Genomic DNA, 13567 nt, shown 5'->3' with positions numbered 1-13567 from the left:
ATTTTCTACATTGCCTTTTTAATACATTTAATTTCAATTATTCAGGGTCTACACAAATGCAATTGTAAATAGGCACACACATTAATACTACTAGAACGGGCGGCCCAGCGTCTAGTCGGCGACCTGGCCAACTCGGAACAATGTAAATAGGGAATGAATGCCCCGCCCTTTAATGCAAACCCCATTATACCTGTTGTCATAGGACCCGTTTTGACCATCTGTTTGCCTGTGTCCATTTATGCCCATATATGGAGATATCTGTTATCTGTCTGTCTGTCAGCGTCCATTTTATGTCCATATATGGAGATCACTGCAGATATAGTTCTGGGTCCATTTTATGCCCATATATGCCCATATATGGAGATATCTGTCTATTTGCGTCCATTTCACGCCCATATATGGAGATCTCTGAATCTGTCTGTCTGTGTCCCTTTATGCCCGTATATGGAGATCTTTGTGATTCTGCGTAAATTTTATGCCCATATATGCCATTTGCGTCCATTTTATGCCCATTTATGGAGATCTCTGTATCCGTCTGTCTGTGTCTGTCTGTGTCCCTTTATGCCCGTATATGGAGATCTTTGTGATTCTGCGTAAATGTTATGCCCATATATGCCATTTGCGTCCATATAGTTCTGGGTCCATTTTATGCCCATATATGCCCATATATGGAGATATCTGTCTATTTGCGTCCATTTCACGCCCATATATGGAGATCTCTGAATCTGTCTGTCTGTGTCCCTTTATCCATTTTATGCCCATATATGGGGGCATTCATTTTATGCCCATATATGGAGAACGCGCGTGCCCGTGGGACGAACGGTTCTCATATGGGGGCATTCATTTTATGCCCATATATGGAGAACGCGCGTGCCCGTGGGACGAACGGTTCTCGAGATACGCGGATTACCTACATACATACACACTCACAGAGATTTTTTGTTGACTCATGTGGCGTACGTGATGTCAGAGCCTTTTATGAAGTGATGTCACAATGAGTCAGAGCTTTCGCCGATTTCCTCAGAAACAGCCTGATGTCAACAATCAACCCCGCATAAGGAGATTCCGAACGTTTCGCGCCGGTTCGGGAAAACCGTGCGCCGGGTCGGGTCGAGGCGCGGCATTGCACTCCGTGCCGCGGCGGGGAACGCGCGTGCCGAATCTGAAGCCGGTGGGACGAACGGTTCTTGAGATACGCGGATTACAGACAGACACACACGCAGACAGACAGAGACTTCTCGCATTTATAGATAACTAGAAGCTGGGCCACCCTTCGGGCGGCCCAGCGTCTAGTCGGCGACCTGGCCAACTCGGAACAACGTAAATAGGGAATGAATGCCCCGCCCTTTAATGCAAACCCCATTATACCTGTTGTCATAGGACCCGTTTTGACCATCTGTTTGCCTGTGTCCATTTATGCCCATATATGGAGATATATGTTATCTGTCTGTCTGTCAGCGTCCATTTTATGTCCATATATGGAGATCACTGCAGATATAGTTCTGGGTCCATTTTATGCCCATATATGCCCATATATGGAGATATCTGTCTATTTGCGTCCATTTCACGCCCATATATGGAGATCTCTGAATCTGTCTGTCTGTGTCCCTTTATGCCCGTATATGGAGATCTTTGTGATTCTGCGTAAATTTTATGCCCATATATGCCATTTGCGTCCATTTTATGCCCATTTATGGAGATCTCTGTATCCGTCTGTCTGTGTGTCTGTCTGTGTCCCTTTATGCCGTATGAGATCTCTGAATCTGTCTGTCTGTGTCCCTTTATCCATTTTATGCCCATATATGGGGGCATTCATTTTATGCCCATATATGGAGAACGCGCGTGCCCGTGGGACGAACGGTTCTCATATGGGGGCATTCATTTTATGCCCATATATGGAGAACGCGCGTGCCCGTGGGACGAACGGTTCTCGAGATACGCGGATTACCTACATACATACACACTCACAGAGATTTTTTGTTGACTCATGTGGCGTACGTCTGCCCATATATGCCCATATATGGAGATATCTGTCTATTTGCGTCCATTTCACGCCCATATATGGAGATCTCTGAATCTGTCTGTCTGTGTCCCTTTATCCATTTTATGCCCATATATGGGGGCATTCATTTTATGCCCATATATGGAGAACGCGCGTGCCCGTGGGACGGAACGCGCGTGCCCGTGGGACGAACGGTTCTCGGAGATCTCTGAATCTGTCTGTCTGTGTCCCTTTATCCATTTTATGCCCATATATGGGGGCATTCATTTTATGCCCATATATGGAGAACGCGCGTGCCCGTGGGACGGAACGCGCGTGCCCGTGGGACGAACGGTTCTCATATGGGGGCATTCATTTTATGCCCATATGGAGAACGCGCGTGCCCGTGGGACGAACGGTTCTCGAGATACGTGGATTACCTACATACATACACACTCACAGAGATTTTTTGTTGACTCATGTGGCGTACGTGATGTCAGAGCCTTTTATGAAGTGATGTCACAATGAGTCAGCGCTTTCGCCGATTTCCTCAGAAACAGCCTGATGTCAACAATCAACCCCGCATAAGGAGATTCCGAACGTTTCGCGCCGGTTTGGGAAAACCGCGCGTCGGGTCGGGTCGAGACCCGGCACTGCACTCCGTGCCGTGGCCATATATGGGGGCATTCATTTTATGCCCATATATGGAGAACGCGCGTGCCCGTGGGACGGAACGCGCGTGCCCGTGGGACGAACGGTTCTCGGAGATCTCTGAATCTGTCTGTCTGTGTCCCTTTATCCATTTTATGCCCATATATGGGGGCATTCATTTTATGCCCATATATGGAGAACGCGCGTGCCCGTGGGACGGAACGCGCGTGCCCGTGGGACGAACGGTTCTCATATGGGGGCATTCATTTTATGCCCATATGGAGAACGCGCGTGCCCGTGGGACGAACGGTTCTCGAGATACGTGGATTACCTACATACATACACACTCACAGAGATTTTTTGTTGACTCAATACGTTCTATTAAAGGTAGAGTAAGTGATATTTTTCTGTTAAAATAAAAAATAATTAATATTAAGCACTATTAATATTCCGATAGTAATCATTGATAGTTTTTTATTATTATTATTATTTAATCATTTTATTTTCAATAACAAGAGTCTCTCCGTTTCTCCAGCTCTTCAATAAATCGAAAATACATTTTCAGGTAGGTGACACAGCCAGTCAGGAGAGAGTAGCCATTTATCAGCTTAATTTATTATAGTGTTCCAGTTCCAATGTTGTCTGCTCATTTCTTTGTGTCATCACTTACATCCTGACCTCAACATTCATTTTCTGTTTATTGCCTATGCATTGATTACATTGTGTTTGATAGCTTACTGTAGAGTAGTCAGTGTTGTCAGTGGAATTTAAACTAGGCTTACTAAAAACGCATGTTTGACAAGTTGGAAGAGATGTTCATGAGGAACTGGTGGTCGTTTTCTTTCCAAATGATATCCAGGCCTACTTTACTTTGAGCAATTATGGTAAAGAAAAAACTAATCTGGATTTAGCTGTGTGTGTGTCAAATTAATTTGGTAGGCTATGAAAAACTTCAGGTGTAGCCTATGTATTATTTTTTAAATATAAACGAACAGGCCAGTAAAGTTGCTTGACGTGCTCTGGACTGTAAAGTATAAAGGTGTGTATAAAGGTTCCTTTATCTCTTCTTTTATAAGCAGCTTCACATCCCTGTCAGGGGATGGCTTTGAGGACACTGACAACATCTGGTGTTGCCTCCACCATTTTACTTTGTGAAAGATCAGAGGTCTGTTGAGTTACTATACTTCAGTTTCCACTAGATGGCAGCAAAGTGTAAGTTATGACTGGTTGTAGCAGTATAAACAGCTGCTCAGCAACTGTTGTGGTAGTTAAGACCAGAGTGGCTCAAACACGACACCAATGGCCCAGAAAGGAATTAAAATCATGCACAGTATTAGTATAGAGTATTAGTATAGGCACTCTATACGTTTATGCATAATAAAATCACTTTTATACAATGCACACATATTTATGCAATGCAAAACCCCTTCTCTTTATTCCATGCATGCATGTACGATTGTACGTGGAATAAAGAATACAAAGGTCTATAAATATTTTCTTCCGATCACGATTGCAGTTTGTCTCTCTCTAGACTAGATTTAAAACTCTAAAATGCTGTTGAGATGAGACAGTAGTTGATTTGGTGTTGGCATTCTGTGCCAGGAGGTGTTGGCATTCCAATGCTATTTTAAACTTTAGAGAGGCCTTTTGCATGCCTCTCAAAAATCATAGATTAACTGGCAGTGTGAAGTGAGCGGGGCTATTTGGGTGAATTTAATTCAGCGTTCTGTGAAGCTTGGACAATGTGACCCTGGGCGTACAACATCTTTGAACGGTTTGTGCAAAGATGTAGGCCAGATGTGGGCCAATTAAGCTTCGCGTCCAGCGAGGCGCACAACAAACTTTGAGCACTTTGTGCAAAGATGTCAGCCAGATGTAGGTTAGTAATTATTTCACATGCATGCTCTTTCTTAGAGGCCCCCTGAGCCCTTGGGCCTGGGCCCGGTAGCCCTGTGCGGTCCCCATGCAGCATGGAGGCCTAACATCACTTAAGATATTGGTCCAACACATTTTTATTATATCAGACGCTGAATCTCCAAACATAATGCAAGTGCTCCCACACTGTGGTCTCGTATGGATACAGAAAAGTAAAAAAGTGTTACTGCACACAATATATTAAACAGTTTGGCGCTTTAGTGCTCATCTTGCTCATGAGATTTCATACAATCATATAAATCTTTGTCTTTTCTGTAGGCTACTTTTGCATTTATTTCACTGCTGCAAACTTTGTGGTTTCCAGCAGAGCATATGTGTTCTTTCACATACAACCAACCTGCTCACACCACTGAAGAGCTCTATACCGAAGCTTCCATACCCAGCACATTTTGTATTATAACATACCTGCAAGTGCAATGACAACCCAAAATGCATTATTCAAACACATCACATCACTGTTGCAGGTCAAGTTCACACTGCTACCCTCTGCCATACTGGCTGGTGCACTGGCCTCCACCCACATGCTCACAGGGGCATCTGTGTCAAAAAAAAAAAAAAAAAAAAAAGAAAACACAATGTGATCTATGGTCTCTGAACTCATAATGTATCACACAGTAGTTAAATATCACGTATAGCCAATGGCTATTATAGGCCTAATTGGTTTCCAGTGTTTGTGTTTTAGAAAAAAAAAAAAAAAAAAAAAAATATATATATATATATATATATATATATATATATATATATATATATATATATATATATATATATGAAAATGTCAAAATGTTTATGCGACTGACTGCAAATTTTGAATGAAACATTGAGGGGGGCGACTCCACAATGGAGAGATTAAAGCAATTTCTCTTAGACCCACAGATGGCCACAACTAGGAACGTATAGAGACACCCGTCCTGGTGGAGATATGTGCCCACGTTTTTGTTGGTTGAACTCACTGGTGCAAGTGTAGCTACCAATCAGGTTGGTACAGGAGGCATTGGGACTACATCTCTCCTTGTCCTCTACACATTCATTAATGTCTGCCAGAGAGAGAGAAATAACACAGAGATCATTCAATATACATGTGCTCTACAAGCTCACAACCGACGAGTTGTGAGCTTTTAACGGTATAGAGGTATAAAATAGGGCTAAATTGGTTAATGTATGTTTTATATTATAATAATTTATACCTGCAACTAGTAACTAAAGTTTTCAAATAGTTGTAGTGAAAGTACAAAATTTGCCACACGCACACGCACACACACGCACGCACGCACGCACGCACGCACGCACGCACGCACACACACACACACACACACACACACACACACACACACACACACACACACACACACACACACACACACACACACACACACACACAATCACCTTGGCACTGTCCAGTGATGGCGGTAAAGTTGTCTTCTTGACCTCTCAGGTTCTTGAACCCGGTCTGACATTGACAATAATAGCTCCCGTATGTGTTGATGCAGACTGAATGGTGTCCACAGAGACCAGGAGAGTCTTCACACTCATTCACATCTTGTACATTTACACAAAGCCACAGACAAAAATAAGGAAACAAAAGTCAGGAGGAGAAATAAATTAAACCAAATAGTACTGGAACACGTTGATACTTTTCAACTGCTTGTCAAACTTCAATGCCAGAATCAAAGGGCACACCCATATTTTTTTTACATGGGCTTTTCCAAAGGTGGTCACAGGTTGTGAAGACAAGCTTGTGTACACTTGGCAGTAAGTGTTCATCAGACTAACAAAGTTTGGACGGTAATTTTCCAGGTAGTCTTACCAACACATTTTCCTTTCACTACTGATTCCCCAATTCCACAGGAGTCCTTTGTGGAACATGTTTTCAGCATAAACCCTGTGAAACAAGACAAGAGTCCATTAACCCACAGTGCAGGACTCGAAACTAGGACCTCTGGCTTCCCAGACAGGCCCTCTAACCATCCAGCTATTGCCACCCATGGCTGAGGAGGGATTTGTCTACATTGTCTCGACGCACGCACACATGCACGCAAACAGCAAAGCATGTTGTAGCACTATATAAATGCACCATTTAACATTACATTAACCCATGATTCAATAACATGCAAGGATAATTAAAAGTCATACCTGAGCTGCAGACCAAAATGAAGACCATTGTTTGATTCATATTTGTGTCAAGCTGTTGGTACAAACATGTGATATGGTGCTGGAATCCACTTTAGTCTGAACTGGATTGTCACTGAACAATGCTGTCTTATACTGTATGCCTTTATTTGTGAGACCTCCTCTCACCTCTTCATAATTTACCACAGGATGTGTTTCTATGTCTAGAGTGTAGTTGGGGTGTTCAGAATGAATGTACATCAAGTATGTTCTGACTGTCTGCAAAACTGACAGAGAGACTGATATGATATAGTACTTTATTGTCTTGCGACCCAGCAGCCTTTCTTTTTTATGATATGATATAGTATTTTATTGACTACTTTATTGACTTTAGTACTACTCTTTATTCCATGCATGGATGCAGCATGGTCAAGAACAAAGAGGTCTATTTTATTCTGATCATACGTGCAGTTTGCACCTTTAGAACAAAATACAAAAGCATTATTAATACCTAACAACTGTACAACAACTATTACAAAAATTAATATAAAACACCAGGCTTGACAAAAAAAAAAGGTATTTCAATCAATGTAGAAGGGAGGCACTGGAGCAAACTCTTACTGATTAAGCTTTTTTTTATATTGGTATAGGTATTTCAATCCATTTAGACCAAATCTAGTCCCAGACTCTGCTTCCTACCAACCACCCTAGGGAAGGAAGTCTCTGAAGAGTTTAAAGAAGCATAGGAGCTGTTTACTCTTAAGGTCTGAAAGTAACCCATTCCATGATACAGTAGTGTACATGAATGTATATTGTCCAATGTTTCTCTTAAAGGGATTGTTCACCCCCCCCCCCCTATCGATTACTCACCCCTTGGAGACGTTTGAGGAGACTATTTTTCTGTCTCCATAGGGAACAAAGCAGGCTCTTTGTGTCACCAAAAGGGAACCACTGCTGGTCATCAAATTATTGGCGAATGCGACAAAAGAAAAGAAAAAAAATCCATGAATTCAAGACTAATCGATAGAGGTATTTATCGGTTGAACTATCCCTTTAAATGATTCCAAAAGTCAATACAATACAGAGTGGTTCATTGGCAACGTGCACAGACAGTTGCTTTGTTCATAAACTCCACACCTTGTTACTTAGTTGCGACCGTCAGGGAGCAGTTTACTATGAAAACCTCCACCGGCCGTCCGTCCGTCCGTCACACGTCACACGTCACACCTTTGCCCTGCTCATATCTCCGCATCAGTATGACATCACACCACATATGTACACAAACCTTTGTGTACGTTGCTGTGGCAACAGTCTGTTGTTGCTGGTCTGTTAGTGTACGTTAGCAACCACCTTAGCAACCATGGTTTTACCCTAGCAACCAACTGCATAAAAGGGATTCTGTTAGGGATCTCCATATATGGGCATAAAAGGGATTCTGTTAGGGATCTCCATATATGGGCATAAAAGGGATTCTGTTAGCTGTTAGTGATCTCCATATATGGGCATAAAAGGGATGCTGTTAGGGATCTCCATATATGGGCATAAAAGGGATTCTGTTAGGGATCTCCATATATGGGCATGAAAGGGATTCTGTTAGGGATCTCCATATATGGGCATAAAAGGGATTGTATCCCAGATGATGCCCTGTTAGGAGATCCACACTAACAGAATCCATATATGGTCCTACCGACAGCTGCTAAAAGCCAACCCTGGCGATAAGGTCTGAGTCGAAGAAATGCTTCTTTCCTGGCAAGAATTGCCCCTTTATACTGTAGGGCTCGTTTGTGTATTGTATGACATCACGCCACATCATCGGCTGAGGACTGTGTGATGTCATCATATCTCCATATATGGAGACATAAGTTGCTCATGCCCAAATATGGGCTGGTGAGGTCAGACTTAGTGTGATGCGTAGGTTATCTCCATATATGGAGATTCAACTTCAATGAGTAACCATGGCAAACTGTCAACTGCCCGTATGTCTTGATAATTGGTAAAACAAACTTTTGGCCTATTTGTGTCTCTTTCATGTCAAAGAAGAGAAAAGGAAATCAAGAAAATTAGAAACTGATGAGCTCAACTACAAAGCTGCAAGGTGCAAAAAGACAAAAGCACCACACGGTATGCATAGCTGACCACAAGAGTGAGGGGGCGGAGGTGTGATAATACACAAGCGTATCCGAGAATCGGATCCCCTTGCTCAGCACTGAACATGAGAGTAAAGCATGAAGTGGTGCGTGATGAACAGGTTACTTATAGTGCAGGGTGAAGAAAGTTGAGCTGTGCATGCATGCCAGGCTGACAGCTGAGCTTCAGAGTACATCAAACTACATGGGATCAAAGTTTTTTGCACCATGTGCTTTTAACGCCCAGGAATCAAACCTGGGTCTCCGGTGTGGAAAGCCAACATCTTAACCACTAGTGAGATATTAGGATTTTGGATCGTCAGGCAGATTATAAGATGGGCTCCTGGCACAGACTTGTAAAAGGCTGCCACAGGCAACACCATAACACACCTAAATCTCAACAGGATTTTAGAGCCTCCAATAAAATACAAATAAAATACAAATAAAACATTAATTGACCGAGAGACCACTGGTACACACCTGCAATTCCAAGATTTATTAGCAATAAGTAATAAGCATTTACTCTATCCCTTCAAACAAGTTGCACATCAAGGAAAAATACGCCCAGACATTTGCACAGACTGCATTATTGATTGTGCTGATGCCAACTAGAGTATAACAGATGTTTACAGTTTAGTTTTTAGCCATGATCTCGTCCATCCAGGCGCGCAGGTTAGGGACGTTGGTGTAAACGCCAGGCACGTCGGTAGGGCAGCCTTGACGACCCCAGGAGGTCACACCAACCAGGGTCCAGGCTCCATTCTGCTTACACACCAGGGGACCACCAGAGTCACCCTGAAACCACAAGCAGTCGTGTTTGGGGTTTAATCAACTATCCTGGATTAATTTATCTTGGATCAGCCATGAATCAGTTTCATGAAAGCTGAGTTATCTCGCCAGATTAATTTAGCCTGGGTATGTTCATGAAGGCAATGCCACACATTAGTAACCATAGTCCATATTCACTGTGCGGCCATGTTTGGATTTTGCATTGACAGATCGGGGTGGCATTTAACCCACTGGCAGGATGGCCCGCTGTGCGAATATGGCCTATGGAAATTTAACTGTGAAGTTAGCTTTTTTGTTTTCTTTTTTTTTTCCCTTTTTCCTCATAAATGAAAAAAGGTTATAAAAAAAAAACACGGCCTACTCACATAATATTAGGATGGTAGTATGAGTCACCAGAAAAATAACAGTGTTTTTAATGAATCTATCATGGTCCAAATGGAGTTTGAAGTTACAATGGGTGTGTATGGGGCCCTCCTCCTGGAGGAGGAGGACTGACAACATTTACATCAAATATCTAAATCTAAATATTTAATCAGGCAAATTAAAATATGTTCAGGGTGTTCATAAAAGCCTGATTACGTGATAAAATGACCAAAAGTTTTTTTGAAAGTGAAATATCCCTTTAAGCATCAATCTGATCACAATCACAAAACAATTAGTTTTTCCACACATATTAAATTCTTATGTGTTTATGTTGTCTTATTAAATTAGTCTATGTTAAAACATCATCAAAGGTACATATTGCCATTAAAGGACTATAACCCTATATACTACATTATACATCAAATAAGGCTGCACAACTCAATCGTTACTTGTGAGCTTGTAGATTGTCCATTTTTGAACATTTTTTATAGAATACAATGCTATTGAACATTGTGACCATTATCATTTTTTATACTAATTATTTGTGATGAAGTCAAACTATGACAGACCATAGATTAGCATTCATGGGCGATTTATTTTTGCTAGGCCTAGGCCTATATTTGTGGAATATAACTGCATGCCACAATCACTGGATAATATACACACTACACAGGAATAGCTTTCAAAATGTGAGGTTTGTGGATTAGCTCCTGTCAGATTCTTTCCTGGACTATTGATTCTATCCTGAGGAGTTCTTGGATTACTTTTGTTTGTTTAGAATGATTGATACATGAACATGTGGAGAGCCTGGAGACGCAAGGAAAAGTTGTGAGACCGTCTTTCCGAAGCCCAAAATGCCATCTTTTTTGTTTTTCTTTACATATCTACTGCATAGTACTGTGTTCTATTTGTCTGTCATTCAATGTTATATGAGATACTTCAATGGTTTCCAGTGGAAATAAGCTTAGTCTTTTCATGGATCTCCTTTTAGTAGACCTTGTACCAGTGAACTGTACCGTCATGAAACTGTACCTTTTCCTATGCAAACTTCTAATAAAGTCTTCAATCAATCAATCAATCATCAATGTGTAGTTATATCACATGTCTCCCCCTTTCTGAAGAAAAGTGTGGATGTTCGTTAGTTTAAAACTAGTGAAAATAGTCGATCCACAAGCACACAACGCCTCGCTTGTAGGTCTGCTATTTTCACTAGTTTTGTGCGATAGTCTTGTATGGTGAAACAGGGCTTTACTTTACGAAGAAACGTTCAAATTTGAAACGTGGAGGTATGCGCTTTACACTCACATTGCAGGTGTCAGCTCCATCACCTCCGGCACAGAGCATCTGAGCAGTGATCCGTCCCGGGTACCAGCTGGTGTTGCAGTCCTTGAAGCTGACGAGGGGCATGCAAACCTGCTGGAGCTTGTCAGGACTCCCTGGAAAATAAAATAAAAAGAATACTCAGGCTTCATGTCGTGGCTCGGATTGCCCAATTTTGGGGACGGGTGAGGTCATCGGCTCGCTAGACTCTTTCAGAGCCAGGCAGGCTAAGGAAGTGAACGGCGGTTGAATCGGGCCGAAACTTTGCCCAAAATGGGTGATATGTAGCCTATCTATGTCATTGCGACCGTCAGGTCACAGTTACTATGAAAACCTCCACCGGCTGTCTGTCTGTCAGTCAGTCAGTCCGTCAGTCAGTCCCTCCGTCTGTCCATCACGTCACGTCACACTTTTGGCCCTACTCTTATCTCCGGCACCGTTGCCCCTATCCATGCCAAACTTTTCACACACACTCCTTGGCTGGCAAAACACAACCCTCCGCCTTTTCTCACATGCCCCTGTTCTAGCACCACCATGAGGCTGCTTTTTGCTGACAACATTAATGGACACTGCTCCTACAGATCTTGCCTAAAAATCACACAAAGTGGTACACACTATCTCGCAACTCATGTCAGCAACATGTATCTGTAACAATGCCACTTGCAGGCCAATTTGTGTATACATGCGACCTGACGGACACTTATCTTCCGATTAGGGAGTCTTACTGGTAGATATAGTAGGTCAAGGGTGGGTAACATAGATGATAGAGAGGGCCACTATATTTCCACACTCACTCCAGTGGGCCACATTGCATATTGTTACTGTCGAGCAAAAACTCGACAGTATCATCTCATCTCTCATCATCTATAGAAAATAGCCGATCTACAAGCTCAAAACTAGTAGCGTTGCGACACGTTTTGAGCTTGTAGATCTTCTATTTTTTATACTTTTGAATTGGAATCGTGAATTATCTTCTGTTGTTTTTTTAATTGGAATCCTGAAATGTAACATTTTGATTTAATTTATGCATTTAGTTATATGTTAAATTTATGGACTTAAAAACAAATACATTGGACATAAAAAAGAAGAACATGTTAGTACTACAAGTCATTCAACTATAAACTGAAGTAATTAAAGCGGGTCATGTTTGCATGTTTGGAATTGTAACAGCTGAAAGCAATAAGTATTCCGATATCAACCTGCAGGCCGCATTAAGTGAAGGTGGGGCTGCATGTGGCCCTGGGCCGCCAGTTGCCCATATGTCATATACGTGTCATCGATATAGTAAGCCAGATGTGTCAAAGATGTGTCATAGTCGTCATATTGTCATAGACTGGCCACACAAAGCCATGCTGTTTAAGTCTTGTTAAATATTAAGTGGCTGTCTTACTTATTGTTGCATTTCTGCTATAATGTCTGAGGATTACTTGAACACAGGATGTAACAATAAAGAAACACCTCTTACTTTTTGGGAAGGCATTTAATATTTGCCAGAACAATTCAAGGTGATAACCAGAAATGTGGAGTATAGGTATAACTTTATTTATTTTCCTTAAATCACCTTGAAACCTTTTGTTGTCGTTTCAAACTGATTGAGGGATGAAAAGTGTTTCCTGTCGTTCACTCACATTGTTTGCGAGTTCGGCCCCAGCCAGTGACCACACACTTCATGCCAGGAGCGAAGATGCCATTTGTCTCAGCCACACACACAGGGGACACATGCTTGTTCATCTGGGCAGGGCTTCGCAGCTTGATCAGTGCGATGTCATAGTCAAGAGTTTCGCTGTTGAAGTTGGGGTGATTGAAGACCTACCGGCAAAATGATCTTAGCTGTTAAAAGGATCCCTGGCTAATGTGTTACATGGAAAGTTTGTACTTCTACCTTTAGGGAGAAGGTACAGTGAACCTAAGTGGAAGCACATCAGGTTTAAAAAAATCATTAGTACCTGCGTCCACTACATTGTTGAACGAGGCTCTGAAGCAGCACTGACTGAGAGGTAAGCAATTTACCCCGAGTGAGAGGACATTATGCTCTCATAATGTCCGCAGTGAGGGTGTTATCGGACGAGGCGCAGCCGAGTCCGATAACACCCTCACTCAGGACATTATGAGAGCATAATGTCCGACCCCGAGTGGTAAATAGCTTTTCTACCACTTTTTCCCGTATACATGAAAGAAAACACATAGTTGTAACTTGCAAGGATCTTAAGTTACAATCATTATTGCCTATAAAACTTCCGCGAGACAGCAGATAGTTCCACAAACAACATCTTCTACTCACCAACAGATGGCGCCA

The 13567-nt window shown here is 42.1% G+C and overlaps 1 protein-coding gene across 1 annotated transcript; it reads right to left on the bottom strand.

The window, feature by feature from the left end:
• Positions 1–9432: 9432 nt before the first annotated feature.
• Positions 9433–13025, bottom strand: LOC308286052 (chymotrypsin B-like; the record flags this gene model as incomplete). The annotated part of the gene is made up of 3 exons (XM_080727014.1): positions 12900–13025; positions 11257–11387; positions 9433–9594 (listed from the first exon to the last, which is right to left on the bottom strand). The coding sequence occupies exons 1-3, from the start codon at positions 13000–13002 to the stop codon at positions 9433–9435; spliced, it is 396 nt and encodes a 131-aa protein (XP_080583140.1). The 5' UTR covers positions 13003–13025.
• Between the last annotated feature and the right edge of the window lie 542 nt (positions 13026–13567).

Source organism: Nannobrachium achirus, assembly GCF_963921795.1.
Source record: "Nannobrachium achirus genome assembly, chromosome: 5".
In the NCBI taxonomy this organism is placed as follows: domain Eukaryota; kingdom Metazoa; phylum Chordata; class Actinopteri; order Myctophiformes; family Myctophidae; genus Nannobrachium; species Nannobrachium achirus.
This window is presented reverse-complemented; position numbering and strand designations above follow the sequence as displayed.